A 21,353-nucleotide genomic window follows, 5' to 3' on the forward strand; every position below is an offset into this window, starting at 1 on the left:
TCTTGCGAGTCAACAAAAAGATCGCAAAACGCTTTCGTCTTGCGAGTTTTTCGTTGCGTGAGGCATTCGTCTTGCGAGGTACCACTGTATCTTAACCTGGACTGCCATACTCTAAACAGGTTGAAGTTTTAATCCATTTATCTCACAATTCCACTATGATACTTCAATATAAGCATACACAAAAGGGGTTGAGATGAATTTTAAGCGTTGATTATATCAGGGATGGGACGGAGGCAACATTCCCTGGTGGGCAACTTTCAAGTCAGTGGTAGGTGGAGCCAGAGGAAAAAGTAGGCAGAGCAACATATATGACTATTCCGTTAGTACCATAACTGGAATCTAGCCTGTGTAAACGCCAGAGGTTTCTACACATGCACGCCTCTCTGTCCTCCGTCCAGGCAAGCAAGAATCATTAGCATAGTTGAAGGATACATTGCAGCCATGTGGAATCACCTGAAGAAGGTGCAGAGCAGGACCACATTTGAGGGACATGGCCACATTTCGCCTCTGGGCCTGAGGTTCCCCACCCCTGGTTCATATGAAGCCAGAAAATAACTCAGGTGAAATGGGGAACTCTGGCTTAGTACAAGCAAAGAATGAAGCACTGGAGCCATCACAAGGGGACGAGTGAAGGAGGAATGCTCAGCCCCAGCACTTGTTCACAGCTTTATGAAACATGTATTAGGAAGTCAGGAAAGATGATTTAAATCAAGCCATAGCCTTATACCATTTTATTCACAAAGTTTGTGAAAGAAGTTGCACTGAGAGAGAGAGACTGGTTTTGTGCGAAGTCAGCCAGTGATTTTGGTTGATACTGGATTTGAACCCGGGTCTCCTTGTGCCAACTCAATGCCCAATCCACTGCACCATGCTGACTTTTTAAAAAGGTATATTCTAATGGGGGAAGCATCATATTTTAAAGTTTTATTTAATCATAAACCCCATGAAAGGAGACCTATGTTGGACATTAAACCTTCACCAGAAGCTGTGTATTTTGAGGTGCATTGTTCCTTGAAGCCCGAGCAATCTCTTAAAAGAGAAACAATTTTAGTCTCAGTAGGGTCATAAAGGACTTGCAGGGGCAGGAGCCCTCCACATCCCAAAAGTGCTCTAAAAGGTTCGAAGCTGTGACTTCTGCAGATCCATGTGATGGCACAATTGCTGCAAAAGAATGATTCGAATTGTACTAATAAGATATGGTGTGACCGAAAGCAAGGCAGGGAGCAAAAACTTCATGTCTGATGCTGCCTGTATTGTCAAATAACTTGTTAAGAGAAATGGGAAAGAGATGCCTCGTCTGTTCGATCAGTTGCCTTCTTGCTGTGGACTTGCCTGCAGGAAAATAATAATAGGCGACGGTTGCTAGCCTGGTGTATTTTTTAAACATGCTTGGAAGTGGTGTCTCATAATCATTTACCAGTAGATATATGTGGCTTTTCATGTAATAAATACTACCACTCTGGGCAGGCATGTGTGACAGGAGAGGATAACTGTGGAAGGAGGGCTAGTGTTAAAAGCTACAGAGAACAGCTTTTTGCCTCTTAATACAATCAGGATCAAATGTGTAAGACCATCTACAGTGGTGCCTCGCTAGTCGAATTTAATTCGTTCCACGGGTCTTTTCTTATAACGGAAAATTCGTCTAGTGAATCCCATAGGAATGCAATGAATTTTTTTTGAATTTTTTTTTTGCCCACAGCAACGCATTAATTGAATTTCAATGCATTCCTATGGGAAACCGCGATTCGCTAGACGAATTTTTCATAAAACGAATTTGTCTAGCGAGGCAACCTCCGCTCGAAAAATCCTTTCGTTAAGTGGAAATTTCGTTAAGCAGGGCATTCGTTAAGCAAGGCACCACTGTACATTGCTATGAATTAAGCATGTGCTAACTGCTAGACATTCTGGCCTGCCTGTGCTACTATATTTGTGCTTTAAAATGGGAACTTAGTGACTGAACTGGGCACCATTCCAGCCATGTCTATTTTGGGATAATGGTCATTTGACAATGACCTTCAAATGCCACTATCCCACCCAATGTTAGCTGTAACCTTTATAAACTACCTGGTAGAAATACACTGGGGGGGGGGCTTGAGTACCCTGTCCTTCCCTCCAGACCTCTCCAGCAAATGTTCCAGCCCATTCACTAGCCTTGTAAGGGAAATCTGATTCAGAGTCCCACATAGCATCTCGTTCTGCCCTAACTTTTCATTCCTGGAGATGGTTGCTTCTAAATGTTTAATAATTTCCTTTTAGGAGCTTTGCTGAACAGCTCCTATCTGATAAGTCTCACCTGAAGCTATGAGATTCCTAAATGGTTTTCATGAGCTGTTAGAATAAGAAGGACTAACTCACTTCCATTCATCCTCTGCCTTAACTCTGTTTGTCCTGTTCTGGTTCCCTTGTGAGTGCTTTGCCTTTAATTGGTACCGGTGGATTCCAGTATTTATGGAAAACTTGCCAACACAAAGCATGCGAAAAAAACATGTACAAATGCAGAGGTCGTGTTATGGGTTCGTCAACCTTGTCTGTGTCCTTTTTACCAGATGCTTAAGTGGCTTTGGATTACAAAAATTATATTTCGGGGAGGGGTTTAAACTCACTTTTTGACTAAAATGCTCTGTGTGTATATTCTGTTGTGTAAGTACTCATTTCTAATCCAGTGTTATTGCATTATGTAATTGTTCTTCCGGGGGAAAACAGAATGGCATGCATTTTCCACAATACGTAAGTGAACAAAACCTGCAGCCTTTTTTTTGCAATCAAAACTGGCATGCTGATATTAACCACTACAGCAGAATCTCATAATCCTGCTATTCCACACTTTTTTTTCTCTTGAGTTAAGATCTTTGGGCATGACGACAACCTTGAGCAGCTTCTATCTAGCCTATCCAGATCTCAAGGTGTTCTGTGGGCCTCTTTTCTCCAATGATGGCATGGAAAAATACTAAGATGATTTTTCTTGCTTTAAACTCTGCCATTTGCTGCGATATAGCTGGTGCGTGTGTCTGTATTGCCTTTTTTAAAAATGCATTTGATGGATAAATCAAACAAAAAAAGGCATTTGTGTGTGTGAAATAACTGCATGAAACTTCACAGGCTTCTGTTCGACTTCACAATTCACTATCTGTAGACTTGATTTCAAATAGGGAGAGACCAATATGTCCCCAAATACTAAACCAAGTGAAAATCCTCACCCATTTGGTTGTGTATCTGAAAGACTTACAACTTTTGAATTATCCTTCAAAGATGGGTAGCATCTCCCTTCAGCATTAAAAGGACAAGTAACAGTGGTTAAAATGACAAGTCAACCTAATTTCTCTCGTGTCAATAAGAGCTAAAGAATGAAGTAACTAATGGGTTTGTTTTCAAAATGTTTTAAGGTAAGTTTATTAATTGACTGTGGGGTGTTCCCTCACTCCCGCTTTTCTACAGCTACCGTGTGTGCGGTTCACCCCATCTGCTTTACACATGGATATTCCAACTGTATTGTTTTACATCAAAAATCTTAAGCGACTTTTAATTCTTTAGCTCTTAACTATACTGATCCCAGTTTAGCCCAATTGGTTTCTCCTTCCATGTTACTGTTGGTCTTTCCCTGTATTCTTTTCATTGTGGGAAAAATCCTAAGCCAGCCTTCAGCTCCTAAAAGCCTAGCAAATGTATGGCCATATGTATGCATATGCATAATATTTTGCTTAATGGCTGTATGAATAATAATCATGGTCATTTCATTAACCATGTTAGCCAATAGCAAGTTGGATTCCATTGTCCAGTGGCTATTACAGTTCAAAGGAGTAAACATTTTTGAAACACTGTATGGCTCTTTTCTTCCCATCCCTACCCCAGAGAGTAGGGATATTTTTTCTGGAGAGTTAAATCTCCTACGGAAGCAGTTCTTACAAATTAAGGGCATGATACAAAACAATGCTTTTCTATTTGTCAGAGGGTTTGTATAGGAAAAGTTCCAGGATTGCTTGTACATGTTTATATTTTTCTGCTTTGCCATATGATTCCTCCACTTTCTAGGACTTCTGCTGTATGATGCAAGAGTGTCAAAGCCAGAGGGCTTGAGCAGAGTTTCAAAGTAGTTACTTCAAGCAAGAAGCCCAGTTCCTGTAATAGTTGAATTGCATATGGAACTGCAGATTTTTTTTGGGGGGGGGGGGGAAGTATCAGTGGTTTGGAGGAGGTGGTGAGCTTCATAAGTTACCCTCCTAGAGTCAAGCATCACAATACCTGGCAAAGAGAGAACACCCCAGTCTGTCCCCTTCAGATGCTGGGAGGTCCCTTTGGCTGTGATATCTTTGTTAAAATGGGATTTCAACTTGTGAATTAATGTAAAATATCTTCTTGAACTATTTATACTTCCATATAAGTCTCCGGGGCAGCTGACAAGATATGCAAAAACAAACAAACATCGAGTCCTACGCCATATAGAAACATGCTGTGAGGGACAGGGGATATCGCGAAGTCCCTCCCCTCCTGAGTTCAAGCCCGTCCCCGAGCAAAGGGGAAAGCAGGGAGAGTTCCGATTCCAGTGGGGAAGCAGGAAGTCGTGTACGAGGCTCAGGCAAGGTAGAGGAGCCAGGGTCCCAGGTGGGACAGGAAGGGGCAAGTAAGGGGGGAAGACCCATCCCCCCAACTCCAGAATTACGCAGGAAGAGGAGGGGCAAGAGGATGGGTCTGCCAAAGCTTTTGTGTTGGAGAAAGACGCGCCAAAAGCCATTAGGAGGTTCTGAAACCGACTGACAACATCGCTCCGTGTAAATAGCAATGACTTGAGCACTGTAAATACGCAGCACCAATAAAAGAATAAAATGCAGAGCTGCGTAGCGTCGTTACTCTGAAGTAGTCCACTCCGGCCACTGTGACAGCAACCTCCTAATCATTTTTGGGCTACTTTGGAGTTGCCGGGATGAGCGTGTCAGAGGCGGAGAAGTGGCGGCAGATCGCTGAGCAAGCCCAGCTAGAACTGCAACAGCTGTCGCTGCAGGCGCAGGGAGAATTGAAGGCAGCTAAAGAGGAGACTAAGAAGGTCCAGGACGACCGGCTACAACTTGCGGAACAGGTGAGAGAGCTCCAGGAAAAAGAGCAGCATTTAAGGGCGGTGGCGGTAGACCTCCAAAACAAGCTGGATGCAGAGAAAAACAAGGCGGGAGGGGCACCCCAAGTCCAAGTGCTGCCAGGAAGGAGAGCCGGGACCCTAGTAAGCAAGTTCAATGGAGACCCGAAGGAGTTTCAGGGCTTTGAGACTGAGATTGTGTATGCTCTTGAGCTGCACCACGATGAGTTCCCTGATGATGAGCACAGAGTAGCGTTTATTGTGGAGCACCTTACAGGGGCGGCCAGGGAGTGGCTAAGACCGTTAATTGCAACAAGGAATCCTTGCATGAAGAATGTCAAACTATTTCTAGAAGGTTTGAAAACGATGTATTCGTCCGATAGTCATATGGACCAGACTAAGGAGGAACTTCATAATTTACGCCAAGGAAATATGACAGTTCGCGCGTATTGGGCGAAATTCACCATGCTGGTGCACAGATTGGGGTGGGATCTGGAGTCTGCCCCAATGCAAGCGGCGTTTTACTTGGGGTTGCATGAGGAGGTGAAGGATGAGCTCTCGAGAGGTCCAAAGCCCAGTAATATGGATCAACTGAGCAAAGCGGCTCTGGCGGTGGGGGTGAGGCAGGAATCCAGATGGAGCGACAAGCAAGCAACGCGCGCAAAGCGGGCTTGGTTCCCACGGTCGCAGGAGAAGCCACTCCCTCAACAACCCTTTCAAGCCACGCCTGGGGCCAGTCAGGACCAGGAACCCATGCAGATTGATAGCGCGCGCGCGCGGGCTTTTCAAACCCCAGCGGCGCCAAGACGCAAGGAGGGAAGGGGTGGGAATTGCTTTCTCTGCAACTCCCCCCAGCATCTCGTCAGAGACTGCCCACATCGCAGGGAGTGGCAAGGAAAGGCGGGAACGGTTGTGCCCTCCCCCACTGACGCAGCACCACAGCAGGGAAACGGGAAAGCCTGGCTGCAGGAGACAAGGGGCGGCAGCCAGGCACAGTCAGCAGACAACAGCCCCAGCCCACCCACCCGCACAGAGAGGAGCAGAGCCAGCCCACCCCTCCCAGAGCAGGAGTGGTTCTAGAAGTGACGCTCACGCTCCCAAATGGCTATCCATTGACGGTCCTCGCCCTAATTGACAGTGGTGCCTCAGCCAACTTCTTCTCGAGAAACTTTGCAGAAGAGCACCAGATCCAGCTTCTGCAGCTGGATTTTCCTCTGCACGTGGCAACCATTGACGGCAGAGAGCTGCTGGGAGGGGCCATCACTCATCAAACCCCCCCCATGAGAATGACGGTTGGAAGGCACTCAGAGACACTGGCATTCAACGTCACCACCATCTCAGACCCCCCAATCGTTTTGGGCATGAGCTGGCTGGCGCGCCACGACCCCTCCATAAGTTGGCATCAGAGATGCATCACTTTTGGATCGGACTTTTGCCTGGAACATTGCATGCAGCACCAACCAGGGGAGGGGCCTCCGATAGCCACGGTGGCCACCATGCACGTCAAAGGGGGTGAGGCGATACCCAAACCATACTGGGACCTGCAGGAGGTCTTCAGTGAAGCGGAGTCCGACCACCTGCCCCCACACAGGCCTTTTGACTGCCAGATCAACCTGGTGCCTGGGGCAACTATACCCCCAGCCAAGCTGTACGCCATGTCAGACCAGGAACTGGAGGATCTGCGCGCTTTTATCGACAAGAACCTCAAGCGGGGGTTCATCAGAGAAAGCAAGGCAGCAGGGGGCAGCCCGGTCTTCTGGGTGGACAAGAAAGACACGCAACAGCGCCGTCTTGTGGTGGATTTTAGACGGCTGAATTCGGTGACAGAGCCAGTGGCTTTCCCCATGCCCAGAGTGGATGATCTCCTGACAGCGGCACGCAGAGGCAAGATTTTCACCAAGCTAGACCTGAGGGGGGCGTACAACTTGATCAGGATCCGGGAAGGCGATGAGTGGAAAACCACGATGTTCACGCCTCTGGGCTCTTTTGAATATCTGGTGATGCCCTTCGGGTTGCAAGGGGGCTCAGCATGCTTCCAGGCCTTCATGCACCACGTCCTGGGGTCCCTACTCTTCAGGAAATGCTTGGTCTTTCTGGATGACATCCTTATTTACTCCAACGACCCAGTGCAGCACGTGAAGGACGTCAGGGAGGTGTTACAGCGCCTGAAGGAGAACCACCTGTATGTGAAGCTGGAGAAGTGCAAGTTTCACACCAAGGAGGTGGACTTCCTGGGCTACAAGCTGTCAGACAAGGGGCTGGCAATGGACAAGGACAAGGTGCAGACCATCCTGGACTGGCACAGCCCCAGGACGCGCAAAGATGCCCAACGCCTACTAGGCTTTGCCAACTTCTACAGGAAGTTCATCAAGAACTTCTCTCGAGTTACGGCTCCCATCACTGACTGCCTGAGAGGCAAGCAGAAGTTCAGGTGGACACCAGAGGCGCAAGCAGCGTTCGAAAGCCTCAAGAGGGTGTTCGCCTCAGACCAGAACCTGTTCCACGTGGTTCAGGACGCGCCCCTACGCATTGAAACAGATGCTTCTGATAAGGCTGTGGGCGCCATTTTGTTGCAACTGGACGCCAACAGAGAGTGGAGACCCTGTGCCTTCTTCTCCAGGAAGTTGACCCAGCCCGAGCGAAACTACACAGTTTTTGATCGGGAACTTCTTGCGATCCACGCGGCGTTCCAGCACTGGAGACACTTCCTGGTGGGCACCAAGCACCCCATCCAGGTGTGCACAGACCACAAGAACCTGGAGTTCTGGAGAACTGCCAGGGTGCTCAACCAGCGGCAGATACGGTGGGCGGAGTTCTTCTCGAACTTCAACTTCTCCATACACTACATCCCAGGAGAGCAGAATGTCAGGGCGGATGCCCTCTCCCGCAAGCCAGAGTACATGGAGGAGGAGGCGCCACCAGCCCCAAGGCACATTTTCCCCCCGTCGGCATGGTCCTGCGGAGCAGCAGTGGTGAGCGAGGCAGAACTCACAGCACTGACGGCAGCGGATGAATTTGCCAACCGCATCTTCAGAGAACTGAGAGGGGGGAGGGAGCAGGCAAAAGACTTTGCAGAACGCAGAGGGCTGCTTTTCTACAAGGGTGCGCTGTACCTACCCACCACCCAGCTTCGACGTACGGTCCTCAAGCAGATGCACGACAACCCTACAGCGGGGCATTTTGGAAGGGACAAGACCACTCACCTAGTCATGAGACACTTCTGGTGGCCAGGGGTGAGGGAAGATGTTCGAGACTATGTAAGGGGCTGTACCACCTGCCAGCGGGCGAAGGTGGTCAGAGCAGCGCCACCAGGGTTGCTGGAGCCCTTAGCCACACCACACAGGCCGTGGGAAGTGGTGTCCATGGACTTCATCACAGATCTGCCTTCGTCCAGGGGTAAGACTGCAGTGTTGGTGGTGGTGGACCTCATGTCCAAAATGTGTCACTTTATACCGTGTGCCAGGGCAGTCTCGGCAGAAGAGACAGCCAAACTGTTTGTTGATCACATTTTCAGACTGCATGGATTACCTTTCAGGGTTATTTCGGATCGTGGCCGCCAATTTGTTTCCAGGTTCTGGCGGCGGCTCATGAACCTCCTGCAGGTGGAGGTCAGCTTGTCGACGGCTAGACACCCGCAGACCAACGGACAAGCGGAGAGGGTCAACGCCATTCTGCAGCAGTACCTGAGATGCTACGTCAGCCAGCGGCAAACGGACTGGGTGGATCGCTTGCCGCTAGCAGAATTTGCCTACAACAATGCAGTGCACGTCTCCACAGGGGTGTCGCCCTTTAAGGCCAATTACGGGCGCGACCTCAGATCTTTCCCAGAGAGGGAGAGGGAGGAGGAGGAGGAGGGCCCACAGGCTGAGGATTGGGCAGAGGAACTGGAGACGGTGCACCAGCAGCTCAGAGAACACTTGGAGAGGGCCAAGGAAGCGTACAAAAAGGGGGCAGATCGCCACAGGCGACAAGGGGAGGTCATCAGGGTGGGGGACAAGGTGTGGTTGTCCTCGGAGGGCCTTCCCACCAGAGGGAGGTGCAAAAAGCTGGCACCCAAATGGCTGGGCCCCTTCACGGTCACGCAACAGGTCAACCCGGTGGCATACAGGCTGGCACTGCCAGAGGACATGAGGGTGCATCCAGTGTTTCATAGATCGCTGCTGTCGCCGTACAGGGAAAGCAGCAGGCTCAGAGACAGCGAACAAACCCCCGAGGGAGGGGGGGAGAGGGAAAGCAGGGAGCAACTCAATGAGGCCACGGCCATCCTGGATTCAAGGTGGGGGGTGGGGGGCCTGGAGTACCTCATGGCATGGGAGGATGCTCCACCGTCCCAGAATGAATGGGTTCCCGCCACTCAGATACAGGAGGAATTCTTGGTGGAAGAATTTCACGCCCTCTTTCCCCACAGACCCAAGCCCTGGCACATGGAAAGGGAGGGGGAGGAGGAGGAGGCACGGGAGAACAGCTCACCATGGCGCTGGGAAGCGGAGTTTGAGGAACCAGAGGATGAGGTATGGGTGTCGCCAAGATCCACCCAGTCAGAGGAAGGAGCAGATTGGCAAAACATTTTTACCCCCACCAGCTCTGACGCCACGGACTTTTTGGGATTCCCGTCCTCCCAGGCGGAAGGGGGGGGCTCGCAGGACTGGGGGGAGGTGTTCACACCAACGGGCTCGGAGAGCACCGAGTTTTTAGGCTTCCAGTCGTCACCGACACATGGGGGGGGCCTGGGGAGGGGTGAAGGAGAGCTTGGGAGGGGGGTGGATGTGAGGGACAGGGGATATCGCGAAGTCCCTCCCCTCCTGAGTTCAAGCCCGTCCCCGAGCAAAGGGGAAAGCAGGGAGAGTTCCGATTCCAGTGGGGAAGCAGGAAGTCGTGTACGAGGCTCAGGCAAGGTAGAGGAGCCAGGGTCCCAGGTGGGACAGGAAGGGGCAAGTAAGGGGGGAAGACCCATCCCCCCAACTCCAGAATTACGCAGGAAGAGGAGGGGCAAGAGGATGGGTCTGCCAAAGCTTTTGTGTTGGAGAAAGACGCGCCAAAAGCCATTAGGAGGTTCTGAAACCGACTGACAACATCGCTCCGTGTAAATAGCAATGACTTGAGCACTGTAAATACGCAGCACCAATAAAAGAATAAAATGCAGAGCTGCGTAGCGTCGTTACTCTGAAGTAGTCCACTCCGGCCACTGTGACACATGCCAAATTTAAAAACTCCCTATAAATGCTGTAAGCAGAAACAAACTTTTTACCCTGCCCTTTTTAGAAAATTCTGAACAGCTGCTGTTCAGACAGGCGGCTGTTTGCTTTATGCTATAACGGGGTGTTCCTTGAGTATTCAGCTACTGGTTGCATGAAGCCCATCAAGTGAGGCTTTGTTTGACAGTACTCGACTTGTTGTTTTGGGGAAGCTTATTATTATTATTATTATTATTATTATTATTATTATTATTATTATTAATTTTTATCCAGGATGCTAGGGTCACATTGTCTGTTAAGCAATCCTGGGCCTGAAAGTGATGCCCTCCCAACTTATTGGGGACCAGCTATATTGTGTGTTACCTTGTACGTTTGCAGCCATGTTCAGCTAAAGAAACTCTAATGGCTTACCTGCAAGGATGTTACCATGATGCACAGTGGCCAGTTTCTGGCTCTATCAGATATCAATTGATCAGCTGTCAGAGATGCTAATATTTACAGTCAAAAGCATTTCATTGCTGTTTGTGAAGCCTTTTCCATTTGCATGCAGCTTAAGGTTGTCTCTTTCTCATTAGGCACCGCCTGTCATGGCCTATCCTGCTACAACGCCAACAGGAATGATGGGCTATGGAATGGTCAGTAAATGTTTATATTCATTTGAAGTCATTTTTAGGAGCGCTTTTATCGTAGCTTGTTCTGTAACTGCTCTTTCCATTTCCTTTGGGTTTCTCTGCGATGCTTGCAACACACATGTTGAACAAGATGCCACACACCTGGCAGATTAATTTTAGCCCCACCTGTTTGTTTGTTTTTTGACCTTTTTCATTTCACCAGACAAAAAAACCTAATACTTAATGTTCTTTACTTCCACCTATCTTCTGTTACAGTGACTACTTTAAAAATAAGTTCCAGGAAGCCTTAGCATTCCTCAATGAGACTATAAGGGCGAAATGAGTTTCCTTGGAAAAACAGCTCCCCCCGTCCCACAAATGTGCAGCCATATAGTGTGTGTGTTCTAAGGGCACTCTGTTCATATAGAGCAGGCATCCCCAAACTCGGCCCTCCAGTTGTTTTGAGACTAAACTCCCATGATCCCTAGCTAACAGGACCAGTGGTCAGAGATGGTAGGATTTGTAGTCCCAAAACATCTGGAGGGCTGAGTTTGGGGATGCTTGATATAGAGCAATGGTGAAGCCTAGCAGGCTTGACCAACAGTACATGGGAACAGTATCCATCCTAGAACATATCTAGAATCCTCTGGCAGACATAAAGAGGCTCCTACCAGGCAAGATAAGGAGTTTGTTTGAAACTTAGGAAGTTTGAAAGAACTCCTTTTTATGGTGTTAGCTTCAGATGTTGGGCATGCCTTGTGCTGAATGCAACAGGAAGCTAAATTGCAGATTAGTTGTAAAGTGTTCAGGGCTAAGTGGCAAATCAATGCCTCCTTAACAAGCCAGCATTTGAAATCTAAATGAATTTCTATTTGGGCCCCACTGCCAGTTTTCTGATCCTTGGTTAAGACACTTTATCTGAGCAATTTGCCTGTTGGTGTTTTAATGGCTGGTCTAAAGATATTTGTTGATTTTAATAGCTGCTGCCTTTACTTCCTCTTTAGTTTTTTTTTTTTACAAATGTGTTGTTGTTTTTAAATGATGCAAGCCACTTCATGTGCTGGCTTATTTAAATGCAAAATCATAATTTTAATTCTAACTCTCAAGCTGACAGCACACTGACATTTGAAATATATTCCTATATGAAAACCAAGTGAAAGAGCTTGAGATATCCCACCAGACGTTGTTCACGGCTTTCAGCTCAGTGTAGAAACGTGAAGCAGTGGCCTATCTGAAAGGGTGGAAAGGTACTACATAAGAACACAGACCAAAAGTTTCCAATGTTTGCTTGCTGGAATCTTTTTTAAATGTTCCATTAATTATTTCCTTTAGAGTGCCACTAACTAAACTGTACAGTTGGAGGCAATTTCTGGTGGTGGTCTCTTTTGAAGAGCTGTGCATGAAATTAATTCTTTGCTGTTCTGGATTTTTAGCCATCCCAAATGGGAGGAGTACCAGTAATGACGCAACCAACCTTAATATACAGCCAACCTGTCATGAGACCTCCAAATCCTTTTGGTCCTGTATCGGGAGCCCAGGTGGGTGTGGAACTGGCCTACAAAGCCGTATGCTTCTGGCAGCTCACAAGCTAGTCAACAAGAACATTGTGTGCATATTTGGTCATGTTGTCAGGTGGTGCATTACTTTTGATGGCCTGCTCAGCCCGGGAAACTTGCAGCCCCAAGGAAGGACACATAAGGGAGAGGACAAAATAGGAATGGTGAAGATGGGATGGAGGGAAGCTAACAGTGCCAAAAGGCCCTTAGCAAGCAAGGTGAGGATTGTCCAGGAAGAGATGGCGCTGAAGGAAAGTTTGAGAAGGCATCTTGTCAAAAGAGACAGAGAATGGTAAGGAAGAGGCAGCAGCCATTCTTCATAGTTAGCAGTGGCAAACATTGTGGTGTCCCCCTCCCCATGTTCTGGACTACAACTCCCATGGTTCCTAACACTCACCATGTTCACTGGGACTGAGGGGAGCCAGAGTTCAGCATCAGAAGAGTAGGCAGCAAATAGTACTGTTCAGTTTTCTGTTGTGAAAAGCTAAGCTAAGGTGTCAGAGTGGCACTGTTTTTAGCAGGGGTGTTCTAGATCTTTATTAAAGAGAGAAGAGGTGATAGGAAGAAAGTCTGATTAAGGCTGCAGATAAAACTTAGCTTTTCTAGGTGCCACTTCAGGAGTGGCAAATTTCTTCCATTAATGGTACTACTTCATACAAAACCACAGGCTAGCCAAGTGTAGCAGGCACTGATTGGTGGCATGCATGCAATTGTTTATCTGCTTGTACACATTCTGAGAAGGAGTGGCCAGTTGAGGGTTCACATTGCATTTGTACACAGCATAAGAGGTGTGTGTGCAATTGCCATGTTTGTTCATTTGTTGCAGGGAACTTTTCGCCTTTGAAATCAACCCTAAATTTGCCCTCAAAAGGACCCAAGCTTGTTCCAGTAGGTTGTTGCTTGGTGGCACATACAGTTCTCCTTTTTATATTCTAGTATGGAAATCAAGAGGTTTAATCATAGTCTTGCCTGCTGTAACTTTTAAACTACTTCTTGGCTTTTTTCTGATACATAAACACACACATTTTCATTGCTTATATTTGCACTGTACTCTGTGGCTCCTCTTTTACTGCTTGTGTAATGTATCCAGAATTCAAGACAATCTAGAGTGGTGGGTACAAGCTCTTCTTTAACTGTGCGTACTTGGGAGTTGAGCTTAGGACCTTAATGTAGGTCTTTCAAATCTGCCAGCCATTGGACTGACAAATATTTGACACAACTCACCCTCCCTAGCAGGTGCACTTCAAATGAAGACACCTGTTGGCCACTGGCACTAAACTTTGCTTCATTGATGTTTGTCCATGGAACTTTCCCTGATGTAACCCTGCATAAAATGAATCAAGGCTGTTTGGTGGATTGCACCCATTGGTGATTTATTGATGATATGTTGAACAGCAATCTAAAGCTGAACAAAGAGATGTGTGTTACTAAAGGGGTGTGCTTGGCCGAGAACTCCAAAGGTAGTGGCACATATGTTGAGATGGAAGAAAGGAAGTTTGATATTCATGTTGACCTAGGTATTACGTGAAAGCATCCAGTTCTTAGTAAATATTAGGTTATAGGGCATGGTTTCTGTACTTCCCTGGTGAGAAAATGTGAGGTTTGACTCTTGGGAGTTATTACTGAGATTGAGATGGGATGTCACAAGCTGAATCCTACAGTGTCCTTGAGTCTGTTGAATAGTTTCCTAAAGCAATGGAAGGTGCAGTGGCTTTCACTTGTAAGTCTAAAATAGCTTTGGGGAAGGAGCTCTATATTCCTTAGTAAGCAGGGAATGAGAATTTGGCTGTTCAGCTGGATGCGTAAATAAGAAAGCCTTTCTGAACATGGGACTTCACCACTTCAGAATGCAAGTAGTTACTAGCATTGTTGGGGAACATTTGATATGCAAAGGACCCACACATAAAAATCCTAGTACATCAGGGAGAAGACCCGGGTCAAATCCTGCTTAGATAGTTTCGTTCCAGACAGTGGAAGCATTATGTCGTCTGCTGTTCTTCCCCCGCACATATTCATAAGTGATGACATGTCTTAGAGCATTTTCCACCATGCATCCCTTGTGAACTTCTAGATTTATCTTAACTGTGTACATAATGGGTGAGGAAATAGGTTTCCTCTGGAAACCCCAGATGTTGGGAAATGTACCCTTTAATTGAGGCACTTGCTGAGTTTGCTGCTGGATGGAGCTGTTTGTCATTCCTCCTTGCACTCTGCTTTACTGTGCTGATGTCAGATTTATTAGTGTTTCTTGGGAAAGGGAACAAAGGCCCGTTGTGGGAACCTGTTTGCTGCTCTGAACTCTGGCAGTGTTTGGCTTCTTGCTCTGGCCCCTGTTCCTCCACACTAGACGCATTGTGTACCCAGCGCCTGCTTCAGGGTTCTGAAAGAGCGTCTCCCCTTTGGTCACCTGTTGGTCTTGGCAGCTCTTTTGTTAGCGAAACTGCAGAAGCAGGAGTGCTTTCCACATAACGCGAACTGAGCATGTTGCAAAACTAACTTGAGTGGATGAGTCTTGACTTCCATCAGTGCCATGAAGCTGAAAGAGGCCATTCATGGAACCTCCCTCCTCTTCATTCATCTACATAATTTCCGTTGTCCTCTTCCATATCCACTTAATCATCTCCAGACACCGCCTACTAGGAAAAAAAACAACATTTAGTTCCTGCCTTGTCTAGCCAATGGTCCCTTAAACTAAAAAATTGCAAGCCCTAGTTCATGTAGGTGTCTATTGATTTGGCCTCCATGTGGTAGGAGGCTTGTAGCAGCCAGCAGAGATGGGGAGCATGTGACTCTCCAGATGTTGGACTCCAGGGCTTATGGGAGCTGTAGTGCACCAACAACTGGAGCGCCTGTTTTCCCATCCTCAAGCTACCGGCTCCCAACTGTTGTAGCCCTCCATAGAGAGCTTGTTGCTCCATTACTGTTGCAGCAACAGAGGGAAAAGGAAGTCAACTCTCCTGTTCAGTGTGCTCTTGGAGGTGAGCAGGGCTTCTTCACAGGTGGCTGTAGCAACTGTTAAAATATTTCAGCTACTTTTGCCACCAGGAGGCTTATCACCACTTGGAACATTTAGAGTGGTGGGTGAACCAGAACTGCGTCAGGGGCTGCATCTCACCTTTTTCATGTGTGGAAAATTGCACCTGATGGCTCCCATGATTATTCTTTCTCTGTTCAAAAGGGGAGGTGACTTCTTACATTCAGAAAAGAAAATTTATCATTGCCCAAGCATTTTGATTATAATAACTTCCTTGGGAGTGACTGATATGATTTAATTCTTTCAAAGAGAAACAAAAAGAAATTTTCCCCAGGCTCCAAGAAGGCTAGTAGATGAATTTGATTAATTGATTTTATATATAAAAAACACAAATCAATTGCCTGAGGGGGGGGGTGTTTCTATTTGAAATAATCAAATTGGATTGCCACCACCAAGGACTGAAAATGGCACAGCTCTGAAGTTGCCTCTTCTGTCATTAAGACCTTTCCAATGTGCCATCTTTGGTCACAGCTGGGAGACCAGCCATAAACATTTAGGAAGGAGCTACCCTGTTTCTCCAAAAATAAGACGTAGCCATAAAATAAGCCATAGCAGGATTTTAAAGCATTCAAGGAATATTAGCCATACCCCGAAAATAAGCCATAATGATAGGCAGTTTAACCTTCTAGGTTAAACTGTACCATACTTAATAAAAAATAAGACATCCACTGAAAATAAGCCATAGTGTGGTTTTTTTAACGAAAAATAAATATAAGACGGTGTCTTATTTCCGGAGAAACACGGTAGTTGGATGGTGAGGGCTTGGAAATAGGTCTGATCAGGTGCCATATCTTAAAATAACTGTATGTGACAAATAGACTACATCTTGCACAAAACAAGTATACTGCCATTGAATGGTTGTGCTGTGAGATCATTCGGGCGATAAATGTGACTGGGGGGGGGGGAGGCAGTCACTTGCACTTTGTGCAGGAATGTGCACTAACAAAACCGAAAGAACTTACCCATCTGTCAGCTGCATTTGACTCTCCCTCTGGTGGATGTTTGCCGTTTTGTGTTGATCCAAGCAAACTGAGGAAACTGAATTATTTGGGTGTGGGGAGAGAACATTCCGGAAGAACAAAACAAAACAAAAAATGCACAGAGCATAGTAAAGCTATGGAATTTGCTCCCACAGGAAGCAGAGATGGCCACCAACTCTGGGTGGCTTCAGAGGAGGATTAGGCAAATTATGCAGGATCAAGTTGTCAGTGGCTACTAGCCATGATGACTGTGTTCTGCCTCCACTGCTGGAGATAATGCGTCTCTGAGAACCTAGGAATTGCCAGTTGGAGTGCTCTTGTACTCAGGTGCTATATGTGGGCTTCCCATGATTGGCTACTGTGAGACCAGGATACTGGACTCGATGGGTCTTTTGCCTGCTCCAGCAGGCTCTTCTTATGATCTAATGTTATGCCCTTAATAAAGAGAGTCCTGGGCTTGGATACAAAGGGAGGGCTGCTTCATGCATGCTTCAGGCTGCCCAGTGGATTTTCACTTTCTAACAGTAGGCTTCTCCTCCCATCTCAATTACACCACGTGACTATTACTGGAAATCAGGTGTTCTCTTCTTAAAAAGTGTGCCCATGCAGAATGCGTTGCTGCTGTTCAAGGAACAGGGTACTTGGCTGTGAAAGTCTAGTTTGGCTCATGTTTGTCAGCCTCATCCCTTGTAAGCCACTTCTGTCTTCAAGCCCTACTTTCCCCCTGTACCAGAGAAAGTGTAAGACCACAGCAGTGAACAGTGAGCAAGTGTTTGCATGGTATTTGTCATGGTTAATGTTAATACAGATACGTGTATGTCTCAAGAGAACATAAGAATGTATAGCCAGACTCATGGTGCCTTCTTTCTGTTGTTTAAGAAGCTTTTGGCACCTAATACTCCACGTTGGCCATCCATGGAATGTAAATAAGTGTTAATTGAGGCCTGGTTGTCATAGGTTCTTTTGAAAGCTAACTTCAGGTCTAGCTTCTGCTGTTTGCAGAAACACACTCTGTTGTGCCAAATTGGGCCTGGCAACTATTGGAGACCATTGCCATACCTCTGGATAAAGTGCTGGTGATTTCTGCCAGTCACATCCCAGAAATTCACCTTTGCCTATAGGTAACCTTCTAATGTCTGCATCTGTCATACCATTGGGGCAGATTTCAACTTGGCATGCAATCAGACCTTTTCTTTTTAACCAGCCCACTTCAGTCCTAACTACCTTTCTTAAGCCCTCCTCTCCATCACTACATTTTCTGCCTTCATATTTCTGTCATTGAGGCCTTCTTTTTCTCTTTCCTTCTCTGACATCTTCTTTCCCAGCTGTCTGCAGCATCCAGCCCATCCACTCAGAGTCCACACAGAGCTTCAGGGAAGGATCCTTTTGGAGAGCTCTCCCTCCAGGATTTCTTATAGGACAATTTAGGTATTGCATGTTAACTCTGGGGGCACTGCAAGCTCAGATAATGCCTCGTTTGCTAACGTCCCTAGCAATATTCACCCTCACATTAAAATGACACAGTCGGGGGCTTTGTAAATTTGCATGTTGTTATTCTGTGACCTGCTATGAACCATGGCTGCTAATGTGGAATGCAAGAGATGATGATGATGATGATTAAATTTGTATACCACCCTTCATCTAAAGATCCCAGGGCTGTTCACCACAGAGAAATACAAAATGAGAATGCATAATAAAAACAAAAACTCATAGCCCCCCCTCCCACAAACACCTTTAAAAAGGCCGGGTGACAAGAAACATTGTCACCTGGTGCTTAAAGATACATAATGAAGATGCCAGGCGAGCCTCCATGGAGAGAGCATTCCACAAACAGGGAGCCACTGCAGAAAAGGCCAGTTCTCATGTTGCCACCCTCCAGACCTCTTGTGAATAAGGCACATGAAGAAGGGCCTCAGATAATGGTTGCAGGGTCCAGGTTGGTTCATATGGGGAGAGGCAGTCCTTGAGGCATTGTGGTCCTGAGCTGTTTAGGGCTTTATACATCAAAACCAGCACTTTGAATTGGGCCTGGAAACTCATTCACAGTCAGTGCAGTTGGACCAGGATTGGTGTAATAATGCTCAAACCTCCTTGCCTGGTGAGCAACCTGGCCACCAGATTGTGTTCATGCTCCAGAAAGTGTACATTCCCTTCTTTCCCCCCCTCTTATCAACACATTTGTTTTGTTTTGTTTTTTGCATAGCCTCCTAGGTCTAAAGCCCTAGTCTCTTTCAAGAGAGATGTGCTTTGACTTACTATAGAAATCCATAATCCCTTCTGCAACTGCCATAATGCTGTTTTCTGTTCATTTTATTGTCACCTGAAGAAATGACCTGAGATTCCTTCGCCAGTTTTATGACCACAGTTTCCCATCCTCTCGTCTGCAGCTCAAGGGTTGCAGCCTGCAGTTTAATTGCTTATTGCCCCAGAGGGCGATACAAATGCAGTCGTTGTCAATGTGCCCTCTGACTCTCTGGAAATGGGAATAGACCTGCACATTCTACATGCAACAGGGAAGTGCTTCCAAATGGTCTGATCTTTGTTATACTGAAGCACTATATATCTCTACTCCTGGTCTGCCATCGTGGAACCTACTTAGCCTATGACCAGTGAAAGGACATTTGGAGGGGGAGGGCAGGTAGGTTAGTTGTGCAAACGTGTAAAATGGACGCCTTTCTTGTCTCCTCAGATACAATTCATGTAACCGCACCAGAAGGAGTGGGACAGGAACAGTTCCAGAAAGACACGTGCTCGACAGCAGACCCTTCTTTCCAGCCAAATCAGAACTGATGCCTCAGCTCTCCTCTTCACTAGAACGGCCTGGTAAAACCACACAAGGCCCCACAACAGCAGTAGGAGCACCAACATAGGGAAGCCTTGAAACCCCGCAGCACTCTCGGTATAAAACCAAGAATTGCCACAATTTTGGTGTGGGATCTTTTTTCTTTTTCTTTCTCCCCCCTTCCTGGTGACTTCTAATCATGTCAGTAACTCGCCACCTGTTTTAACACTCTCCGTCAGTAACACACACACAAAAGGAAGCCTCTTATTTTGCCATGAAGGGTACAACAAGCACCTGGAACTGCTGCTTGGGATGAAGAGCTGGGCATCCTCCCACTGTTAACTCCAATGACTTTCTCTAGGGGATCAAATCCGAAAACACTCTCTTAATTCTGCCATTTTCCTCTCTGCAGTCATCGCAAATGTTAGAGTCAATAATGGAAAGTTTTAACTTTTTTAAAAAAGAATTATATATTCCGTTTGCATAGACATTCCTTTATGTATTATTGTTTGTATTTATTTATGATTATCAGTTTAAGTAACAATGTATCACAAAGCCTCCTTTGCGGGGAAATGAGCGTGGATGTATGCAGTATGTCTCCCTTTTGGAGTTTCTTTTTTTCTCCCTTCCCTCCTCCTCTCTCTTCCCATTTTTATTCACGAGAACTATTCTGATTCAGAGTGCATCTTCACTCCAATAACGCACCCAAACTACACAGAGCACTGAGTACATTCAATGGTCTGAAAACACCAATTGTCCAATCTCCATGGGAATTAGTTCTGTTAAGGATTTTGGCAAGGGGTGGGGTGGGGGAACAGCTGACTGGTTGGGAGGAGCACAGAATTTCTCGACCAGATGTTGGTGCTTCTGGGATGAACTTTTTTCCTTGCTTTGTGCTTGGCATGTCATTTATCTTACACTTGACGTACGGCCTTTCCAAAATGAATGTGAGGAATTGCTTTCATTTTTAAAGACTTTCCTTCTTCTCTGTACAAAAACCAAGCAAACCCCGTTAAAACTTCTGAGGTATTACGTGAAAAAAGCCTTCAATCTTTTCTTCTTCTTCTTCTTCTTCTTCTTCTTCTTCTTCTTCTTCTTCTTCTTCTTCTTCTTCTTCTTCTTCTTCTTCTTCTTCTTCTTCTTCTTCTTCTTCATTTGCTAGTGCCAGCTCCATGATCATGTATCGTGAAATAGAATAAAAACTCAGAAGAGAAGTTGTGTCTTTACTAAAGGGCACAACCCCAACCACCAAGTTCCCCAGCAGAAGCTCCATTCAGCGGTCTGGTGGGGGGCTTGTGCAGGAGAACTTGCTGGCGGGGTTGGCCTTTCAATGTTGTAGGAACCCTTTTAGTTTTTCTGCAGAATTTGAAGCAGCGCTGTTGATCGGTGCTTTGTGTAAATACAATCATACCAGTTTGGGTGGCATCTGGGGCCTTAAGAAGGATAGTCAAAAGGCATGAAAGCAATTCTGTACATGAATTAAGCATACTTGCTGCATTGTCTCCGCAGATTCTATTTTTGTTTAAAATGTTTAAAAGTACGTTAGCAAAAAAAAGTGGATTTTCAAATAAAATGCAGCTTCCACAGAACTTCTGTTTATAGTATGAAGGTCTACAGTGGTGGGTTGGGATGTGGGGGGTCTGTTTGGTCTTTTTTGTTGCCATTTTGCAAGGTAAAATGTGCTTTGAAACACTGTGAGTGGAGATTGACATTTTGGCTGCTTTTGCAATTTGGTCCATTGCATTAGTGGTGATGTATGTGGACAACTTTTAAACACAGCTGAAAATGGTTTGCTTTTAGGGCTCAGCTAGCCTTCTGAATCCAATTTCATCAAGTTCGGTGCTCAGATTAAACCCTATGGGGGTGGGTGAATTTGCCATTAAAGGGGGGAAATGCCTGAATTGTGCCAACTTCACACTTGCGCCATCTTGGGGGGGGGGGGGGCTCAGCTATGCCCAATGACATGTCAAGATTGAGGTAATAAAATTTGACTGGGCAGTATTAGGGAGAAGACCAGACTGGAATTCTCCAAACGGTGCTTTTCTATGTTAGAGGGAGCATTCCACCCTCCACTTCTATAGGGATGGCTGAAGGTTGTGTGTCCAAGCCTTGATGGTAACTTCCTCAAAA

General features: G+C 46.4%; 1 protein-coding gene across 19 annotated transcripts in view; it reads left to right on the plus strand.

The window, feature by feature from the left end:
• Positions 1-20,812, plus strand: part of PICALM (phosphatidylinositol binding clathrin assembly protein) — an 80,138-nt gene extending 59,326 nt beyond the window's left edge. For 6 of the 19 annotated variants that reach the window (XM_035114310.3, XM_035114316.3, XM_088668797.1 and 3 more), the window contains 5 exons: positions 2,704-2,727; positions 10,836-10,895; positions 12,305-12,409; positions 17,767-17,869; positions 19,131-20,812. In XM_035114310.3, coding sequence (XP_034970201.1) covers positions 2,704-2,727; positions 10,836-10,895; positions 12,305-12,409; positions 17,767-17,859 — 282 coding nt within the window. In that variant the 3' untranslated portion in view covers positions 17,860-17,869; positions 19,131-20,812. The remainder of the gene's footprint in view (positions 1-2,703; positions 2,728-10,835; positions 10,896-12,304; positions 12,410-17,766; positions 17,870-19,130) is intronic. The other 13 variants (XM_088668804.1, XM_035114314.3, XM_088668801.1 and 10 more) reach the window with 6 other exon arrangements.
• The last annotated feature ends 541 nt before the right edge of the window (positions 20,813-21,353 follow it).

The sequence above is a fragment of the Zootoca vivipara genome, chromosome 4, assembly GCF_965207765.1.
Source record: "Zootoca vivipara chromosome 4, rZooViv2.hap1.1, whole genome shotgun sequence".
In the NCBI taxonomy this organism is placed as follows: domain Eukaryota; kingdom Metazoa; phylum Chordata; class Lepidosauria; order Squamata; family Lacertidae; genus Zootoca; species Zootoca vivipara.